This window comes from Strongylocentrotus purpuratus, unplaced genomic scaffold (genome assembly GCF_000002235.5).
Source record: "Strongylocentrotus purpuratus isolate Spur 01 unplaced genomic scaffold, Spur_5.0 spur5_scaffold_14, whole genome shotgun sequence".
Taxonomy (NCBI): Eukaryota; Metazoa; Echinodermata; class Echinoidea; order Camarodonta; family Strongylocentrotidae; genus Strongylocentrotus; species Strongylocentrotus purpuratus.
The window spans coordinates 13,001,327-13,024,296 of record NW_022145599.1 but is presented as its reverse complement, the minus strand read 5'-3'; the positions used below and the strand labels follow the sequence as shown (position 1 = coordinate 13,024,296).

Here is a 22,970-nt window from a genome sequence, read left to right as displayed (position 1 = left end):
AGCATATTACTATTGTATTAATTGCACAATTTCAATGCGCAAGTGGGTATCCATCATTACCTGCATGAGTTACGAGAATGTATTCTGGTGTTTTCAGTCCCGATGAACACATAATAGACAATCTACCGAATTCACCTTTATTCTACACAATTAAATATGCATTTATCCAAATTCTGCCGATAAAAAAGTACTTTTGAGCAGCTCAACAATACTTTTTTTTTCTTGAATACATCATATGTGACACAGAGGCACCCTGTCTTATGTATATACATATATATATATATATATTACAATAATACATCCACACAGAGAGTTAATAACTTAGTACCAATATAGTACCAAAAAACAAACAAATATTATTACATATCAAATACAGCTTTCATGATGCATGTAAAAGCTTAAAATTTGGTCTCTATACAGTATACACTATCAGCTTAAAGGGGGATGCGCTCACCAATACTACTATTTACAAGATACTGCACACTCCCTGAATGAGATAATTGAATGAATCCATAAAAGTGAGGCGCGGTGGCTCTGTGGTATAGAGCAGTGGTCTAATAACCAGGAGGTTCAGGATTCAAAACTAATTTGATGCGCTGGTGCCCTTAATCATGATTTACCGAGTACCTGGAGAGGACTTTAAGCTATCCAGAAGATGTGTACGTATGAGGAAAATGTCAGAGAGTGCTATCACACCTCCAGGATGGTCACTCTTAATACAGTTCTTTAAATACTGTTAGACCTTTATAAAAACATTCATGGATCTTTCTCATCCTCATGAGGATGACGGGAGAGGGCGCCCCGCAAAATGCCACACAGGACCCTGTTTCATGAAACTTGATACCAATAACAAGTTACAAGCTACTGTTACAAGCTACTGAAATCATGGCATCTGATTGGCTGAGAGCAAACTTGATATCAATAACAAGTTACAAGCTACTGTTATAAGCTACTGAAATCATGGCATCTGATTGGCTGAGAGCAAACTTGATATCAATAACAAGTTACAAGCTACTGTTATAAGCTACTGAAATCATGGGATCTGATTGGCTGAGAGCAAATCTGTCATAGAAATTTAGCATCTATGAAAGATAACAAGTTTTATGAAACAGGCCCCAGATGTTCATTCTTATTAGTACAAATAAAGATTTGATTGCCAATTTGGCTATCTGTACATTGCTTTTTGACTGTAGAAAGAAGTTTTCGCTGTTGTTTTCTATGCACGTCCAGCCAGGCCTACTTCATTACTTAGGTGCACAACTATGTTCAGGAAACCTTCCTTCTTCTTCTGCATCGCCTTTCTCGTATCTTCATCATCTGGGACCCGTTTCACAAAGCCTTTTTTCAGTGACAAATCTGCTGGTAACCAATCAGAAGCAAGGATTTCAGTAGCTTATAACAAGAATTGTCATTTGTCACTGATGACAAGTTTTGTGAAACACCCCCCAGGCCTTAGAGCTTAGCTCCTTGCCGACGCCTGTCTCTTCTCCTCGATGAGATGGATGTTTCTGAGCTTAGAGCTGGCCGGACACGGGAGAGCTTGGCTCTTCGATGGAGCTCCTTGCGGATGCCCGTCTCTTCTCCTCGATGAGATGGATGTTCCTGAGCTCCTTCTCTTCCTTGTCCTTGTTCCTCTTCTGGAACCTGATCCTGTTCGTTGGTCAAATTCAAAGAGAGAGATTCTTCAAGAATTGAAACATGGAAGCAATTATAAAGCTGAAAAGTGTGTATGTAGGCTCAATTTCTGCTCAAACTTAAACCCAATGCTGGGTTTTATAGGTCAGACTAAAGTTGAGTTTAACATAGAAAGTTAGTCCAAGGTCTAGTCTGGTCGACATTCTTCCTTTGCTTCACATGACTTTAGTCCTAATGTCAGTTTCAACTGAATTGGTATAATACAGGCCAAAGGAAGGTTTAAGCAATGATAATCCAATTTTCGAATTTCAGAACCATACAATATTTTCTGAATCAAGAGTGGCTAGTTCTTCCGTAAACAGAGCTAGCTGGGTTATGTATAACAGACCCTATCATATCAGGTAAACCTGCAAATAGAAAGTACCACAATTCACGTAAAACACAAAGACAATGTTGTTCTGATCAAGTAAGGTTTTGTTTATTAAATGGATTCAAATTGTTGTACATGTTTACAATTTTTTACAGATTTTTTTAATTTTCAAAAGTTTATTCCTATTCAATATTTTGTGTGAGTCAATTCTCTGCCATGTTTACAAACAAGAGGCAGCAAGACCAACCAGTTCTCTATGAACTGTAGACTATTCACCACGATATCATAGAGCTGGGGGTGTTTCACAAAGACTAAGACTATGGCAGGCCATTCATGCCAATGGTTGCTCTCACCGTTATGATCTTTAGATCATATTTTTTCCTTCATTAATGAATTATCAAAAAATGTAAATTCTGTAGATTTGTGACCATAGTTTGTACGTCCCTTGAGAGACCGATGCCAGTAAATGTGAGAGCAAACCAACTTCCAATTCCAACTTATAGTCGATCTTAGTCTTTGTGAAACACCCACCTGATTGTGGTTTGCAATACTGTAATCAGGCCACAAGGATTCTATCCATACCTGTTTGTAATGATCCTCTCAACAATCTTAGAGGCGGACATGTTATTCCCAGAATCCACTAGCTGCAGGATACCCCTCTTCTTGGGTTCCTAGTAGACAAGAAAACATCAAATACAAGTAGTTTAAAAAAAATGATAATAATAAAAACAGTGATTATAAAGCGCTTACCACCTATTAAAGTCTCTAAGCACTATAACAAACAAAATACAATGATAAATGATTACATATTAAACAAAACAAAAAGAAAATGCAAATAAACCTACAAATTACAATATACATCAATGTGAACAGAGTAAGTTAATCGTTTTTATTATTATTATCATCAAAAGCAATTTTGAATACTTTGAATATTTTGACCATTATGAATATTTCTATCAAATTAATCATCTCCAATCAATTGTAACCATACAATACAATCTTAATTTTATATATAACAGCTAGATACCATGCACGGTTTAAAGATATAATTCATTGCAGCAAAATTGGAAATATGGTACATATTTATGACTGATTATATTAAGTTTATGCTAATTTTATCAGGCCCTGGATTGGTAATCATACTATTGTACAGTGAAACACGTTTATAAAGACCACCAAAGGGAGACAAGAAAAGTGGTCTTTATAGGCAGGTGGTCTTCTAATACAGGTTCCTTTAGTACATGTTTCAATGAGAAACCATTTTCAAGGGAAACACAAAATGTGGTCTTTGTAGACAGGTGGTCACTAAAGCAGGTTTTACTGTAATATGTGTTCTTGATGATGGTAGATTGTATAATCACTACAAACCTCATATGGGTCTGCGCCATCTGCCCCTTGGAAGATCTTAGTCTTGCCCTGAACGACGACATCCACGTTGAAATGGTCTAGGAGCTCAGCCGTCACTTTGTAAGGGGCGCCGATCACAACCTCATCAACGTACTGTGGATGGAAATAGATCATGCTTGAGCTCGTAAAAAAAAACATATCTTAGGATTTCTTTCGGTGGTATTCTCGAAAGTGGACTTACTTTAGTCCATGGTTTAATCCACCGACAAGTATGGAATGCCAAGTGCCCATATGAATATAATTTTGAATAATTTGAAATGTCCCTCAATTACGATGATAACATAATTATATCATTGTTTATTAATTATGTTATTACATTTTATTTTGATAAAGTGACAGATTGAATTATTTAAAAACATATACATATGGACACAATACCACCCTATACGTCCAAAGTTCCTTTGCAAACGAGCTGCAACAGACTGCAATTCAAATATACTTTTCCAACGATTGATGAATCAGCATCATGTAAGAGCACCAATTAGCTTTGTCAGGAGAAAACTTTTATTTGATGGAAAAGATGTGCTTGTTGCAAGATGTCTGCAGCGCAGTTCTGATTTTTTACCTTGTGGTTTACGTAAAGTTTACATTGACAAAACTGACATTTGTTCTCAATGATATGTAATTACATTTTCACAGATTGTGACATCTCTAATAATTATTTCTCTTTTAAAATCCACACTATTTATTATTATGGACATTCAAAAACAACAAAGGAACACTACTATTAAAGCCGATCATATTAATTTTCTCATCAATAACCAGGAAAAGGGAATATAGGTGGTACATGTGCTATTAAAGAACAAGAAACAAAATCAGAAATGCTAATGATAAACACAAAATGATCACTCAATTACAATCAAATCACTTGAACTTTTAAGTCATCTTTTACTGTTTTTAGTTCCAAAACACTGAAATTTTAATCAATTTTTTGTTCCTACATAAATACAAAAATTAAATTGTTTGATAAAAAAAGGGTCAATAGAGTGTTCTCTTACCCTGCAGGCCAGTACACTGAGAGTCCTTTCGTGTAAGTTCATGATGGGATAGTTGCTACCATGGTAACGGTTGACCTCCTAAAAGGGTTATAACACAGAAGAAGATAACAATAGAAATACAAAATTAAAGATAGTTTAAAGAGAAAGGATTTTCAGAGGCAATACAAAAATATCAGGGACCATGCCTCTTTTATCATTAGTATAAAATAAAAATATTATGAACAGAAGTCAATGTCATTGCAGTGCATTATGCTGTCATTAAATCAATCAAACAATGTTTTCCCTGTCACTATTTTACCCAGCTCTCACCCTAACAACTTGCAATTGTGCTCCTTTGTACAAGACACTATGTTTTCTGCTGTTTTCATTATCAATTTGAAAGAAATAACACTGCATTTTATCATCAACATAATGCCTCTGGCACCACATTTGGTAGGCAGAGGCATAACAAGTTTTCTATCTTTCGGTATGCTAGGATTATTTCAATTAATAATGGTATGTTTACCTGGTCTCCATGCAGCCCGACAATGATGTAGTTCCCCAGTTTGCTTGCTTGCTCCAAGAAATCTATGTGACCAACGTCTGAAAACACATCAATGGTCAAGGAAAGAAATGGCCAAACTGTACAATTCCTACATAATTGCATCATATATACACTATCATCATCATCATGATATGAGGAGAAGTAGATCCTGTAATCCTTGGTCACTTCTTCAGTCGATTGGCCTTTTAAATTGTGAAGCTTTCTATCACATCTTATATGTGCATTTATAAAGAAAACAGTTATGAGTTGAGTGAAAAACAGTCAAGATTAAGAAAGTTACGAACAGCTTGTATGTCATCAATTCCTTAGTTTAGTGAAGGAAAATTGCACAAGATAAACCCACTTTAAGAAAATTGCTAGTCATGCCTGGAGGGTCTTTCACAAAGACTAAGATCGACTTTAAGTTGGACTTAACTATGGCAGGCCGTTCATGCAACTGTTATCTCTCACCATTTACTGGCATTAATTGGTCTCTCAAGGGACGTACAGATCATGGTCACAAATCTACAGGATTTACATTTTTTGATAATTCATCATTATTGAAGGAAAAAATATTATCTAAAGATCATAATAGTGAGAGCAAACAGTGGCATGAATGGCCTGCCATAGTTAGGTCCAACTTAAATTGATCTTAGTCTTTGTGAAACACTCCCCAGAAAGGATATTGCTACTGAGAATACAGCAGTGAATCCTTCTTTTCTACCAGTACAGTCAAACCTGCTTTAGTGACCACCTGTCTTCAAAGACCACCTGTCTCCAAAGACCACATTTTTGTTTCCCTTGAAAAGCAGTTTCTCATTGAAACATGTACGACAGGCACCTGTCTACAAAGACCACCTGTCTACAAAGACCACATTTTTGTTTCCCTTGGGTGGTCTTTATAGACAGGTTTCACTGTACTTGAAAATGTTACATTGACATTGTCGGTCAAAGGATACGGAAGAGGTCAAAAGCACCGGGACAGTAGACGATGCGGTCACCAGTCAAAGGTTCTCTTCCTTCTGCAAACTGGATGATCTTGTTGGAGGTCTGAAGGAACTGTGAGATTCCTGTGTAGGGACTACTCATTGTTGAACACTAGAACAAAGAAAAAAGAGAATATGAAACTGATTTGTTAATATGAAACATATGTATGTTGGTAACGTAAGTCTATTGTTTTGTGAAAGCATAATAATTAAAAAAGTGCATTGTTAATGGTTATACTCCCAATGCTATGTACATGTAGACTACAAGATCTATACAGATTTAAAAATGTTGTTATAAAACAATATACCATGAATCTGTAACGTTTTGTTTATTTTTAAAAAAATCATTTAAACAATTTTTTTTTTTAATTCTTCACTTTATCAAATCTTGTAAATATGTGATTCTTATGATTTGTTTCAATAAAATATACAAAGAATTTATTCATTAAATAAATAAATATACAGTAGGTAAATGAATTACAAGAGGTAAACAAATATTATGATCTTTTGCCTTGTGTTCTGAAATTCTTACAAAATATGATCTATGTACTTGTATATATTTTCTTTAAAATGGTCTACAACCAATAAGATATGAGCAAGAATAGAATACTGAAAACCATTTCTTCTTTTCTTGTAGTGAAAGGTCGAAACAGAATTGTATTAAACTGGTAGTCAGGTAATAAGCAGATGCCTATGTGAACTATCCATGTATGAAGCCATACGTGCATAGAGCTAACCAATGACTTGTCATAATATAAATTTGTGATGGTCGACTACATGTAAATCCCATTAAAAAAAAAAGATAATTGTTAAAATACCATCTAGGACCGTTAAATTAGCAATGCAACACTACTATGTCAATTGCTATCAAATCTACCCTCATGTTGTATTCTCAAATCATTTTTCTCTATTTATATTTAGGCATTCCTATCTGACACCATTCTAGTACCGGTAATGACATATGGCCAAATAAAAGGGCTATCAATAATGATTAACAATCATAAAAGAATTCACCTTGAACAAAAAATTTCAATTGCATGAAATTTCAATTTTCCGTATGAGTGGGCAATATGATAATATAATACGACACAAACAATGATATATCAGCAGCAATAAATTTGAGTCTGTGGATAACAAAGTATTGAAAACAAACATACAAATAATGAGAGTAGGATTATGTGTAATTTTTTTTGGTTCTTTTAGACTACAAAAATGAGGTTTTCATATTTTGTTTTTATATATTTCTAACCCCTGATTTCTCAGTATGAAATTATAAACATTAATATTACATCGTATTTGTTCTTTTTATATCTAAATATTTCTGTTCAGTAGCCTTTACATGAAAGAATGTACCAGTATAAAGAAATAATGTATTGCACATAGAATAATTGAAAACTGTCTCTGACACGTTTGAAAGCTAGTAATATTCACGATAATATGAAACAACAAATCCAATCATAGTAAAAGGAGGAAAAATATCATAATTTGATAAATTATCTTTATATTAGAAGTCCTTTGTGTTCAAATTCAATATTCAATTCAAATGCATAAACCAACAAACATCAGGTTTAGCACATGGTAACCTGGGGGATATACACCTCATAGTCGACCAATACATTGTAAGAAATGGTCAATGGGATAGAGCAACGTCGATCTGGCGCTGCTCAGTGGCTGCCGGGCTCACGATCAAATGGGCAAAAAGAATTTCCGTTTCGGTTTAATAAAATTTGGAGTGGACTATTAGGCTATTATTATTATTATTATTATTATTATTAAATCCTCACGTATCAATCAACTGAATTACCTCTTACCCAAACCTTTCTCCTGATTAAGACTAAGAAAAATTGCCAATTAAACAGAGGAGCAAGCATTAAAATTCTAAGCACCTTTAAGTGTTGATACAAATGGATTATACACCTCAAGTCCCAAGATATTACGCAAGCTTAATTAAACTAATAAGAGGGCGATATACAAGATAAAAGAGACTCCCCATCTTGCAATGCAATCAAATCTTTGATATACATGTAGATAGATTTAGTATACTAACCACCCACATTTACAGTATTAAAATGACTGAATTCTTACTTAGTAAAGGGTGTAACAAATATATTTCAAAGTTCCATGAATCAAATGTGTATATTTTTTTTTTAAAAACAGCATATTTCAAGGTCCTGATAATGAAAGCAAGTGAAAAACAATATCTTGTAAGAAAACATGTAGGTTATGAAATCCACAAAACAGATTACAGCAACCAGAAAACAGATGTACAGAAAGACGGACATGTAGACCCAGAAAAACAGACACCAACAATAGAGGGGTTCTTTTGGGGAGGGGGGGGGGGGGTATGGAATGGGAATGAATAGAGATATAGTGAATGAAAGTATAAGTATGTAAATGTAGTTAACTATAAAATGTCAAACACAATAAGAAAGACTTGTGCAAGACATAAAGAAATGCCTTAATACCCTGTAGATTTAATTTTTGGATAACACGTTTTCTCAAAAATGTATAAAGGGCAAGTGCTTTATAGTTCTTTGTTGTATGTGCATTCCCCAAATGTAGTATTGCACTGGAGATTTACATGATAATGCATGTGTATACATGATGATGAAACATATGACAAAAATTAAATGTATACCGGTATATATATAATTTGTCTATTATGTTACATTGGTAAATGATAAAGTTGAGTTTGATTTTCATCTTTTCTCGGCTTGCAAAAAAAAAAAATCCATATCGGTATATAAAAAGTTGCACTATGTTCATATGTAGCAATAAAATGTAAAGCGCTGATTAATGAATTCATGTGTTATCTCTGTGTTAAAATATATGAGTCAAGACTCGTGTTGCTTGCTCTAAACAGACAGATATCATGTTTTTAGTATGGCAAGAAAAGCTATAATCCAAGATTCCACATGTTTTGTGCCATTTACCAATCCATTCTTGAAGTTCTGGTTCTTCTCAAATGATTCCACTGAATTCTGGAATATAGCATAATAAAAACAAACTCAAATAATAAAAAATAAAAGAAATTAAAAATATAACTTTATTTCATAGGTACGTGCATGTACTGTACATGTACCTATTACAGGCACTGGCACCATTGCATAAATTTACACCTTCTATTTATATCCTGTGCTTGTGACGGGGACACTGCATCGGCATGATGTGTAGCATCGTGAAAATATGAATTAATGTCCGTAATCACACTTTTAAATACAAAATGTGCTTGAAACTTTCAAATTTCCTATGTGAAAGGATTAGATCGACACATGATTCATATTTCAAATAGAAGTATGATTTCCACATAAAATGCTAAATAGAGCCTTTAAAACAAACAAAAATGTTCTTCCTCTTTTTAATTTATTTTTTATAGAGAACACAACATTGCAACTATTAAAGGGGAAGTCCACCCTGAAATTAAGTTAGTTTTAATAGGAGTAGAAAAATGAGAGAAACAAGTCAGTGAAAGTTTGAGCAAATTCCGATTAAAAATAAGGAAGTTAGGATTTTTGAAGTTGTGATCGATCAAACACAAATTGGCAACTCTATGACGTATCATGCGAGCTCAACTTCCATTTGCTCAGTACTAAAAAAATCTAAAATTTTCATTTTCCCTCAAGAAAAATTTCAACCATACATGCACCCTAAATATAATAATTGCAAATATGTTTCTATACTCCCCCTGCAAGGAACAAATATATATTCCGTCATCAATAACGAAGAAAACATAATTTTATGGAATATTATGCACAAAGCAAATGAAGGAGAGCTCGTATAATAAGTCACAGAGTTGCCAATTTGTATTTGATTGATCACACCTTCAATAATTCATAACTTTCTTATTTTCATTCAGAATTTGCTCAAACTTTCACTCACCTGATTTTCTTATTATTCTGCCTCTATCGAAACAAACTTATTTTGGGGGTGGACTTTCCCTTTAACCTACCCCCATTTGTAAACAAACCTTATAATTATATGCGGGTCAAAGTGGACTTTTCAAGCAGACAAAAGCAAAAAAAAGGTAACGGTGTGCATCAAACAACACAAGCAAACTATTTGCACTACCTTCTTTGGGAGAGGGGTGAGGGGGAGGGGTGGAGAGAGAGGGGGGTCTATGTACTTACTGATGCTTGAAGGGTCTTGGACCTGGGACTGACGTTGCCGTTTGATTCTTCTTCCAGATCACCTCCCATGTGATGCGTCTTGGTCATCAGCAGCATTCTGGGAAAAAATTTGATGAGATTTTAAAACCGAATTGAAACTTGCTTTACACGTTACATCATAGAGCTACCAACTTTTGTTTGACCTTCAGGTCAATATCAGTGATCTGCTCTAGTTCTCATTTTGATCAAAGTTCTTTGAAAAGAATGGAAGTAAATCAAATTGAATTGATCTGAACTGACCTACACAGAATTTAATTCAGCTGATTAGCAATGAATTATAATTAAAGAACGCCAAAATGCAGCCCAGGGGCTAAATTACACCTCCTCCAAATGTAAACTATTACAAACATTATTCTTATCTTACTACAACCAACCGAGTCAGGTTATAAATGCTCCTCTATCGCCTCCATGTGTTAGAGAGTTGAGACCATATATTTCATCTACATTCAATAAGATTTTCCATCAAAAACTCATTTTTCTTATTCTTACCTGCCTACGATGTTTGTCGTTGATACACCTGCTGTTCTCTTGCACTCCCTGTGTAGAGGAAACAAAATATCCTAAAATAACACCTTTGAAAACTAACAAATATTTTGCTGCACGAGAAAAGATCTTTGTTACACTATTTCAAATATCTGACAACAACAATAAACATACAAAAATTGGTGATCAAAATGGACATTCTCTCATAGAATTCTACAGAGTATCATTAGGGGGACTGTGAATCCATATACAGTACAAAGTTTAAACAAATTCTGTGTATGAAAACCAGTTGCAAAGTAGCAATTATCTGTGAAACCCAAATTTCGCTGTAACAAAATGGCAAGGGATTTGGTAGTAATCAAAGAAACCTCTCATGACTTTTACTCCTAATTTTCTATGCTTTCAAATCTTATGCAAATCTATTACTACAAAAGTTGTATTCGACACTGAAAAGCTTGTCGGAGGCTTGCCCCTCATATCAACAACTAAATATACGCAGGATGATCTGAATTAAATATTTTGAGCAATGGAGGTTCATAGATATTCCTAGATTTAAACTGGTTTATTATCCTGCAAATGGAAACTATTGTTCGATTTTGGCTTTCTGTTTCATTCTTGCGTATCACTCTGATGAGTGCAAATCAAAAGCTTTAGTATGGCTCTTTTCAACGCTATTCTCTGATGTTGTAGTACCAATCATCTTTTCATCCTGCAAATAGTATCTTAGTCACGTACTTGAAACGTTTTGCTTCCTTGACTATCCTGTAGCAGTCTTGCCCCTCAGAGTCCAGGGTGATATCATCTATACAGGTAAAGGTGAGAACAAAATATGCAATTTAAAATGACAGGATCTTAGTGTTACTTTTCTTTACACTAAAAGTAAACATCAAGAAGTACCTACGTGATTATGTTGAAGATATCACTACCATTCAATGTTATCCCTTTGGCCTTGACGCTTCCAATTCACTTGACAAATGAAATACAATTGTTGATTGTTTACCTCCATGTGATTTAAAATGTTTGACTACAATTGACATTATAAACTCTGATTAAAAGTTTAAAAAATGATCATTGAAATTTTATCAAACACTCAGAGCCTCAAAGGTACCGGTATGCAATTGTTTGTGTTTGTTCTCGGTAGATAATCGTGGAAGTTTAATTCATGTTTAACTATCCTTAATGTATCCTTGATCCTTCCAAAAAGCCTTAGAAATACAGGGCTAGTATTACGAGAAGAATGTATTTCCAAAGGACAGCTTCCTAGCTGGAAGGGACATCAAATTGTCTATAATGACTTGCTTGATTTCAGTGATTGAACTATACATGTACTAACTACCTCATGAATTGTTAAGACCTGTTATTTGAGTTATACTGACTCTGGAGGACAAATTTGATTTGGATTACTTCTGTCAGTAAGTAATAATTTGAGTTCACTTGTTTGTGGGAATGTTCCAAGCTCAACAAGGTGGAAGCCATATATTGTTATACACATCAGTCTTGCAGTCATCCATCTGTGAACTGACCACTGCTCTTCAATCGAATGGTATGCAAGAAGCATAATGGAGGCACTTACTAAGCAGCTCTTTATTCTTGGGCTGATAGCCCTCATCCTGAATAGAAGAGATTTTGATAGCTCCACTATAGTTCAAGACTGCACAATAAAGTCTTTTCATCCACAATCTTTTGTGAAAGTGCACTACCTGGGAACAGCAACACGACTAGTACATTTCAAATTCAAATTTGTACACCACAATGTGGTGATATCCATCCAAATCCTGGACCAGACACTGTCAGTAACAAGAAACACCTACGATGTGCTCTACTAAATGCATGAAGCCTTGGTAATAAACAACTTGCACTTCAAACTAAGATGTCTGTTGACAATATAGATATCTTAAGTGTTACTGAAACATGGCTCAGTGATGCCATCTTTGATGGTGAACTTCTTGATCAGTCCCTTTACAACGTCTTCAGAAAGGACCATAACAGAAATGGTGGTGGGGTCTTGTTTGCTTGCAAATGTAACATTAATGCAAATCGAAGATTGGATCTTGAAGGTGCAACTGAATGTAAACGATGCGAAATCATTTGGGTGCAGATCAATTTGCCTAATAACGAAGGAAAGATTCTCGTAGGCACGTGCTACAGACCTCCTTCGTCAAATCATCACTTTACTACAGAGCTTACTACATCCATCAACCATATCCTTCCAGTAATACATCATTTTAAATCAATATTCCTCTTAGGAGATTTCAATTTAAATCTACAATACACAAGTATTGATGAGCTCATAGCCCATGTCCCTGATAAGAAGACGTCAGATGTACTTGATCTTACTAACAGTCTCGGTCTAACGCAATTGGTCTCCTTCCCGACTCGCATTGGATCCAATGGAAGGCATTCTATGCTGGATCTGGTGTTCTGCAATGAGCCGGATATCGTCAAAAACCTTCCCAGTGGTCCAGGTCTTGCCAGTAGTGGCCATTTCTCAGTACTCTTTGATCTTGACGTCCATCATAATCATCAGGAATTTTCTCGTTACTTCCATCAGTTTCACAAAACTGATCAATACGATGTACGGAAAACCCTTGAATGCATACCGTGGGATTTATTCATTGATGAATATGATGTTGATGAAACATGAGAGAATTGTAGTATCTTGATACATGCTGCAATTAAGGATACTGTACCAATCGCACAAGCCAAAGGTCGATGACGCTCCCCTTGGATAACACAAGATATTATTAAACTGTCAAAGAAAAAACAGAGAGCCTTTTAAAAGGCTATTGCAAAGAAAAGGACTGGAAATGATAATACAGATCTATGGAATAATGTAGAAATCTGTACTCTTGTGAACAAACAAAAAAGGATTTCCTATAATGATTATATCTCAAGTATCTCCCTCAATTCTAACCCCAAACGATTTTGGTCGTTTGTAAAAGCTAAGAAGGCAACTTCAATGCTTTCAACGTTTAAACTTGATAACAATCATTATGATGATCCTGGAAATATTGCTAATGTGTTCAATCGATATTTCTGCTCGAATTTTTCAGAATCTACAATTGATACAACGTCTAACATTATATTGGATGCCTGTAATAGACACAGTGCTGGCATGTTACCCCTGAACCAAATAAGCGTACAAACTGAGGAAGTCTCAATCGCTATCAACAACCTAAAAGCGTCAAAGCCCCCTGGACCCGATGGCATCTTGCCGGGTTTTTTTAAAGTTAGCAGGTAATTCTTTGGCCCCTATTCTCACACGCATGTTTAATCTAAGTTTAAGTTTAAGTTTAGGTACGGTACCCCGTGAATGGAAATCAGCGAATGTTGTGCCTTTACTGAAAAGTGGTGATCGTGAATCTATATCCAACTACAGACCGATTTCTTTATGTTCAGTGCCTTGCAAAATGTTGGAAAGAATTGTTGCTTCCCATCTACTTAAACATTCTAATATGTATGGTATTATACCCTTATCTCAACATGGTTTTATGGAAAAACGCTCTTGTTCTACTCAGACCTCAATTTTGTACAATGACCTTGCCAAATGTTTAGAAAGCGCGAAAGTGTCTAGAGTCGATACTGTTTTCTTGGATTGGGCTAAGGCCTTTGATAAGGTAAACCATGCACTACTTGTACATCTGTAAGAAAACTTCATGATTTTGGTATTTGTAAAAAAGCTCTTGGGTGGATTCAATCATTCTTGTCAGATCGCAACCAACAGGTCTTGTTTCAGGGAACATTTTCTGAATGGTCCAGTGTGACATCTGGAGTTCCTCAAGGGTCAGTGTTGGGTCCGACCCTTTTTAACTTCTTTGTTTCTGATCTACCTTCCATAATATCCTCCTCACTCCCACAGTATGCAGATGATACAGTACTGTACCGCCCGATTCAGAATCCAAATGATTGCAATGTACTTCAGAATGATTTAAACCTAATATCTCAATGGTGTACACACAATAAGATGGAACTCAATGCATCCAAATGCAAAGTAATGCATATTACACGTTCCAAAAGAGGAATCGATATAGAGTACAATTTGGGGGGTCGTCAACTTGATGTAGTTACCTCACACAAACATCTTGGATTGATATTCTCGAGTGATCTTTCTTGGAGTAAACACATCCAATCTGTGACTTCCCGATGTGCACGATTATGTGGCTTTGTGCGTCGGATTGTAAACTCCAGAAATGCAACCGTCCTTAAACGATTATACTGTACCATATGTAGACCTGTCATTGAATACAACATCCCAGTTTGATTGCCACACCAAAAGAACCACATCTTAGCTCTTGAGGCTATTCAAAGACGATTTACTCGTTCTTGTTTCCCATACCATATTTCCAACACTCTTACTTACGAGCAACGACTGGAGAAGCTAGCTTTGCCACCCTTGTATAATCGTCTCATTCACTTGACAGTGTCATTTGTTGTAAAATGCATCCGTAGTTGTCATGATGTACCCGATTATGTTCTTCCCATTCCCAGTTCAAGACGCTCCCATAGTCTTTTCTTCAACCATCGACTTGCAAGATCTAATGCTCTGAAATTTTCATGCTTTTATGCCTTTCCTAGGTTCTGGGATACTTTACCTGAAGAGATCAGGGATCTGTGTGTGGACACCTCTACATGTATATCGCCCTGTTTGGGTGCGCTGAGGGGTTTGCTCTTTGAGCAGTCTCCCATTGAGAGGGCGTTCTGATGTAGGTGTCGGAATTTGGTTCAGTTCGGTTTAGCTGATTTGCTTAAATTAAGTAAATTAGTTGAATTGAATTGAGTTGAGTTTTGGCACTTGTGTCGGAGTGCCTTTTCGGTGGGGGCTGTTCGAGGAGTGAACTTTTTGGCGCATTCGAGCAGGGTGGTGTGGAGGTCTCTACGCGAGGATCTCTGATTCCCTTCAGGTATTACATTAAATGAGTTACATTAAATTGAATTATGTTATTTTATATTACCGTTACATGCCGTACCTGATTGTTATTTTCTTCATGCCACAAAGTTCAACATACATGCAATCATTCTATAAGTTATCATGCTTGATGAATGAACTTGAATTATGTTATTTTATTTTACCGTTACATGCCGTACATGATTGTTATTTTCTTCACGCCACAAAGTTCAACATACATGCAATCATTCTATTAGTTATTATGCTTGATGGATGAACTTGAATTATGTTGTTATTTTACTGTTACTTCTTAAATCTATTTATATGTAACACCAGTGGATGTGGAGAACCTCATGACAGAATGGAAATTCTTTTAGGTAATCCTCAGGCGTCCGCTGGTGGCTTTTTCACTGTCTTGTAACTCTTAATGTTATATGCTCTGTGTTGTCATTTCTATTTTGTTTATACATGTACCTGGAAATCAAATAAATTTCAAATTTCAAATTTCTCAAATTTCAAATATAAGTAACAACTTTATCATCAACCTATATTTCGAAAAACTATAACACTAGACACTGAGCCATAAATGTACCACATCCTTGGCAAATGCTAGTAGTGAGTTAACCCCCCCCCCCCCCCCATCCCTTGAGTAAAAAAAAACAACAAGGATTCAGGGGGGAAAAAAATGGCATCTAACAACATTCCCCCCTTTTGAGTAAGAACATTGGGGAAAATAGGAAAAATAGGAAAAATAGGAAAAATAGGAAAAAATCTGGAAAGTCAGGGGGAAATCGGGAAGAAAAAAAAAATCAGGGGAAAAAATTCAAAAAAATCAGGAAACTGATATAAATCCGGTAATTATCAGGCCTGGTAAACGAAATAAAGAGATTAGAAGTATACCTCCGTGAACGCAGAAATCACAGTCGTGCTCGTCCAACGTCTCTAGATGTGTGACATAGGGGGCAGCCTCTACTACTTCATCCACCCATTTGATTGCACGCACCATCTTGTAACGTTCCTTCTCGTTCATCACGGGTGGACCCTTGTGCTTGATGATGTCAGCTGCAAAAGAGAAACAACACATTTTTTCCCCGGGCATTCAAAGGCAGACAAAGGAATAGTGCCTCCACCACCATTTTGAATATTTTCTATGGACTCACAATAATGGTTGATTTCCATTTCCTAGTAGGCTTTACAAAAATTGTGGAATGACATGAATAATTATGTCACTTTGTACTAGAATGCAATAAAAGCTACAAACAAATGAAATGGCACTCTTTAATATATCTTTTCCTTTTCTCAACAGATCCCTCCTCTCCCTCTCCTTCTTTTCTGTCATCTTCCCCAACTTGTCCCTTTTCATTTCTCCTCTTCTCTCTTTACTTTCCAATCAAAAATTTGTTTATGTTTATTATCAATTATTATCAACGTGCAATGTGTTAAACAGTTCTTCGTCACATCTAATCTCACTTTTCATTTCTTGTCAATTTGGTGAATTTATTGGATTCTTTTATATAAATGTTGAACATTTTAACTAATCTTGTTTGTATTGGTCTTTGGACTGTTTTTTTAACAAGAAATTTGTTTTCAATAAACCAAAATAAATGAATGAAGGCACGTACTTCAGTGCAATTTCAGACCCATTAGTTTCAATCACCAACAATCTTGCAATATGTCTCCCTGGATAATGAAAAGCTACAGATGAAATGTCCCTGAAATTTTTCTCACAAAACATCTTAAATACGTAACCTTCCTCAATAAAATCAAACTAAAGCAGCAAGATTTTCTTACCGTCTGAATGAACACCGACAATAAGATGATCCCCCATCAATTTGGCTTGGCGCAAAGAGTTGGCATGCCCGAAGTGAACCATATCATAGCTGAAAAGAAGAAAAAATTGACCAACATACTGAGTAGGTGCAAACTGTTATTTAACATGCAATCCTACACTGCTATAGACACAAGGCCAGTCTCTTCTTTAAATTAAAAAAAAAAAGGCCTTGCATAAATTAAATTCATTAAAATAGATCACGTTCCAGGTATACCAGTAATATTACAATGTATAACGAAAGGCAGAAATGTACAAATAGCAAAAGGCTCCACTTTTACGGAGAAGTTTTTGCAAGGAATATTCAAGGGTCCACATGAGCATCTACATTGTTTTGTTGTACATCATTCCTCAATGGAATAATTATTTTGAAACTACTGCTAGTACTTATTGAACGCTGCATATAATGTATAGCTTGAAAAGTTAAACTTGATCACACAGGCCCCTTTGATGGTGACATTATTTACAATTAGTCATAAAAAGTTAGTGCTATTCATGAGAATATTCTTGATTAAACAATGATATCTCAATTTTATAAATGATACTCCAGGAATGCACTCCAACAAGCCCTTTATTCTCTTTATTTTCACTGTATGTGATCTTACTTTTAATTTCATATTATTATTGTAATTTTATTACACGGAGTGAAAACAAATAAATGAAAAATCCATTTGTACCAAAACTTGCTGTATTTGATAATTGCTATCCAGTTCATAGACTTGTCTAGTTAAAAAGGTTTCTTTTAATGGTTATGATCATTTTCCATTAATAACTGGAATAAATTATAAGTATCCACTATATGAAGGTGTCATTCAAGATGTTATATCTGTTTAATTCTTATCAGGGGTTTCTAGTTTATCAACAGTCAAGAAACTTTGGAATGACTTAGCTATGCTACCTTGAATCTATAGGCCTGTCTTAACTATCTCGAGATTGCCAAATATCCAGCTATTTGAACTCTCCCGATCGCAAACTATCCAGCTAATTTGCGTCTTCATCAGATCGAAGTAGCAATCAGAAGGATATTTGGTCAGGATTGTCATCCCAAGATATCTAGGGATAGTTTGCAAAATATCCCACTATTTGGCAAAATATCCAGCTATTTGTCCCGTGCGTCTTCACTAGACCGAAGATTCGCAATACACGCTAACGCTGAGCAAAATATCTCAAGCTAATTTCTCAAGGTCGAGTTTCAAGTTTCGAGGTCGAATCTCGAGATAGTGAAGACGCGATTTGTTACTTCGGGATTATTTCCCAAATCAGAAATAGCGGGCTATTTGGCAATCTCGAGATGATGAAGACGTGCCTTATGTACACAAAACACAAAGGTAGCTCATAGTTTGTTGATTGTTGTGATCACGCTATCTTCTTTCAATTAAAAAACAAGAAATTGCTGGAGATAAACTAAACACTGTAAGCTGAGCAAGAAAATGGCGTGATTTTGTTTTGACTTTTAACCTATTCAACCACTACTGGTGTTTCCTTTGTGATGCTCTTTTGGCATGTCAAATAAATGTCTTGCCAACAGAACACAATTAATCCTTATATTAAAGTTGTAGAATTCCAAAAGTAGTTGAAATAAGTGAGTAAATGTCTGGTTACATACATCGTACATGTATGGAAGATTAATACAATTGTTTTGATAAAAGAAATTATAACAATCTTCTATTTACCGCTCCAACATATGAAGAACAAAATGTAATCGTCTTTTCCCACTTTCTCCACTAAAACCTTTTTTTTTAAAAATTAAAATGTATTTATTATCCACAGTGATGCACTCTCTGTTGAATTTAATTAAATCAAAATTCTGTTTTCGATTCACCAATTACATTCAACAACTTTTATCAAGACAGCTCAATTGAGCTCAAAATCAAATGTTGTCCCCAATAGCTCCCTTTATCAAACCCAATTCTGTTTATTTGTTTTGTTTTGTTGAGTTGTTTTTATTGGGAGAATTTTGTTCTAGAAAGAATATATAAGCAAAATGTTGTCTGGTTACTTCATATGGGAAGCTTGCTGATGTAGGCTGTTGAATAAGCCAGACTACATAAATCTGTTGATTCTCGAGCTCTAACAACAATATCAGAGTTAAAGATAAAGGTGAGTTCTGGTAATGTGATTGCATTGTGAAAGAAAAGGTGTGGAATGGATCAGAAACAGTTGATCATGTAGCATGTAAGTATTGGTGTGCACTGCAAGGTTCTGGAGTCATCAAAATCATAATAAATTTGGCCGAGTCTTGGTAAAGTAACAAGCACTGTACACAGAAAGCTATATATGGGACAACACACATGGTGTCGGGGCTAGTACTACATGTACCTTGATTTCCTTGTCTTTCTATGCTCATTACTCAGCCTGTATACATTTTCTTCCAAAATTGTTCGGCACATAGAATAGAATAGAATAGAATTTATTGACTCATTCGACCCCCTTCTGGGGTATGAGAGTACAACACATGTACATGTACATGTCATGATAATGATACATAATAAAGAATACAAACATAGCTTAATAATACAAAGAATACAGAATACAACAAAACAACAATATAAAAGTATAACAATAAATAGGAATGATCTAAACCTAGACTGAATTTTCCGTCTCTTTCGTTCGTTAGCCTCTTATTGGGGTAGGGTCGGCTCTCTCTTTAGAGACGGAAACCGTCTATACACATTCCCTTGATAACGCCACGGCCATTTCAGGTCGTAGCGTTTTGCCCTCAAAATCCCCCAAAATGTCATTTTACCTCGTGCATTTTATATTGTAAATTAGGCCTAGGCTATAATAAATCAGTTCCACTTACCAACTTGACTGAAATAATCAGTTTAATAGTCCCTTTTTATGAATTTATGGGTCAAAATCGAAATCCATTTTGAAAATCTTTTTCAACATGGATTTCGATTTTGACCCATAAATTCCTAAAAAGGGACTATTAAACTGATTATTTCAGTCAAGTTGGTAAGTGGAACTGATTTATTATAGCCTAGGCCTAATTTACATGTGGATATGCACGAGGTAAAATGACATTTTGGGGGATTTTGGGGGCAAAACGCTACGACCTGAAATGGCCGTGGCGTTATCAAGGGAATGTGTATAGACGGTTTCCGTCTCTAAAGAGAGAGCCGGCCGACCCTACCCCAATAAGAGGCTAACGAACGAAAGAGACGGAAAATTCGGTCTAATCTAAACCTAGCCTATGCTAAACATAAATACAATATTATACAATATGGCAAGCATACATGAAAAGTGGAAAATACCACATGAACAATCTAAATACAAACACAAAGAAAAAGAAAGATAAAAACAAAAAATAATTTTACAATTTTTTTTTTTTTTTAAATACATTATTGTCTTAACTAAAAAAGAAATTATAAGTTTCATTTTTGTACATGTAAGTGAGTTGTGATTTATTTGTAATCTTGAACATTCAGTGTAGGTTTCGTTTGATTCTTTGAGAATTAATTTTCTTTTTTATACCAGAACTGGAGTTTATCTTTAACATTAAACATTTATTAAACCGCACACTTCATGAGAAAACAAATGGCCACTTTGGGGAAGTCTGAAAAATTAAAAATGTATGGTTACAGTCTAGAGCACAAGTCTGTGCAGTAAAACAAAACATGCAAAGAACACACAAATGTTGTCCCTATTTGCCTATAGCGGTAATATATAAATCATTAATAAAAACATTCAAAAATATTGAGAAAACTCTTAATTTTAGTCACAAGCTTCATCAAATGTTATCTTTCACATCAAATATCAAAATGTCTGTGTTTTTATGCCATCAGACTGTGGAAAATTCTCCCTGCAACTTGCAAGTGCAATCGCCTGTACCTCAGTAGCCAGATTTAAGACTGAGGTGCTCAAAATACAGTTGCACTAGGAATAGGATTGCGCCTGTTCAATTCAACGACACGTACATGTAGTGTAGATCTTCCACATGGCACAGAGACGACTAGACTACCCCCTCCAACTTTAAAGAGGCAAGATAGTGCAAAGACATAGATCTAGGAACCTTTTCTTTTTGCAATGTCAAAATGACATGGCCTCCCTTTTGTAATTCTTGTGAAAATGACATTGTTCTTGCCTGGTTCTTTCTTGGCAATTGAATAGTCTTGGTGTCTGTCTTGCTCGCATTTTTAATTTCATGATATTTTTGGTCGACTACATTTAAATTTACATTATAGAGATTAGTCTAGACCTGACTGTACACTAAGCATGATATTGAGAGAAATATGAAAGAAGGTTCCTGTACGTTTAAAACGATATGCAGCAGTCCCCGTCCTAGACCGAATTTTCCGTCTCTTTCGTTCGTTAGCCTCTTATTGGGGTAGGGTCGGCTCTCTCTTTAGAGACGGAAGCCGTTTATACACATGTCCTTGCTAACGCCACGGCCAGTTCTGGTCGTAGCGTTTTGCCCCCAAAATCCCCCAAAATGTCATTTTACCTCGAGCATGTTATTGTAAATTAGGCCTAGGCTATAATAAATCAGTTCCACTTACCAACTTGACTGAAATAATCAGTTTAATAGTCCCTTTTTAGGAAATTAGACTCTATGGGTCAAAATCGGAATCCATGTTGAAAAAGATTTTCAAAATGGATTTCGATTTTGACCCATAATTTCCTAAAAAGGGACTATTAAACTGATTATTTCAGTCAAGTTGGTAAGTGGAACTGATTTATTATAGCCTAGGCCTAATTTACAATATAACATGCTCGAGGTAAAATGACATTTTGGGGATTTTGGGGGCAAAACGCTACGACCAGAACTGGCCGTGGCGTTAGCAAGGACATGTGTATAAACGGCTTCCGTCTCTAAAGAGAGAGCCGACCCTACCCCAATAAGAGGCTAACGAACGAAAGAGACGGAAAATTCGGTCTATCCCCGTCCCTGCGGGGCGCGGGGCTGGAGAGGAGCGAGAGCTTGCTTGGCTCTATGGCCAGGCCTGGCCTGGCCGACCAGCCTCGGCCTCGAACGCTTGCATGCATGCTTACCATCCATCACACCACACCTTCACGTTTCGTCGCTGTCTCTTGGTTGGCATTTCATCTCCCTCAGGTGCAGGGCGATTGTTCCCGTTTCCATTCGCGCTCATGGTGACGGATTGAATATTTCTTCAATTTAAAAATAATTTCAGAAACAAACAAAAAGCAATTTTCTGCACAATGTAAATCCGTGTAGGGTCTAGATCTAGGCCTCTCTGTAGTACTTGTACCGTATTTACGACACGCCCACATTAAAGGTCATGATAAAAGGTCATTCATCGGGTGATCTACAACAACTGGGGCAATTCCATTATATTACGGGTTTGTACATTTTGAGGTAGAAAAAATAGGCCTTCTAGACTCTATTCACAATAATATGAATACAAGGTTCAAATTTATTTATTAAAAAAAGAATTAATACCATAAATGCGGATTATTTCAAACATTTTACTGCTTTAAAAAAATGTAATGTCTTCTATTTTCTGGTGCAAATAAAGATAAACCCTACTCAATTATGAATCTTTCAAGGTAAAATATCAATGGGGCGCGCGCTTTGCAAAGATTCCGCGCGAAATCCAAACGTAAACAACCAATCTTACACCATGCATGATCAAGTTACCCTGACAGATCATCGGGCACAGCGCAACCGACCGTACCGTACCGGGCTCGATACATTCGGATAATTATTTTTGTAGACACTTTT

General features: G+C 35.7%; 1 protein-coding gene across 2 annotated transcripts; it reads right to left on the bottom strand.

Moving 5' to 3' along the window:
- Positions 1–1,229: 1,229 nt before the first annotated feature.
- On the bottom strand, positions 1,230–22,515 carry LOC587421 (ethanolamine-phosphate cytidylyltransferase). 2 transcript variants are annotated; one of them, XM_030984231.1, is made up of 13 exons: positions 22,277–22,515; positions 17,245–17,333; positions 16,354–16,515; positions 11,304–11,370; positions 10,575–10,622; positions 10,047–10,143; positions 8,853–8,900; positions 5,893–6,031; positions 4,916–4,992; positions 4,411–4,488; positions 3,374–3,505; positions 2,588–2,676; positions 1,230–1,650 (listed from the first exon to the last, which is right to left on the bottom strand). In XM_030984231.1, the coding sequence occupies exons 1-13, from the start codon at positions 22,375–22,377 to the stop codon at positions 1,515–1,517; spliced, it is 1,263 nt and encodes a 420-aa protein (XP_030840091.1). In that variant the 5' UTR covers positions 22,378–22,515; the 3' UTR covers positions 1,230–1,514. The 2 variants fall into 2 exon arrangements, with proteins under 2 accessions (XP_030840091.1, XP_030840092.1); XM_030984232.1 differs by lacking the exon at positions 8,853–8,900 and having other exon boundaries at positions 22,277–22,513.
- Between the last annotated feature and the right edge of the window lie 455 nt (positions 22,516–22,970).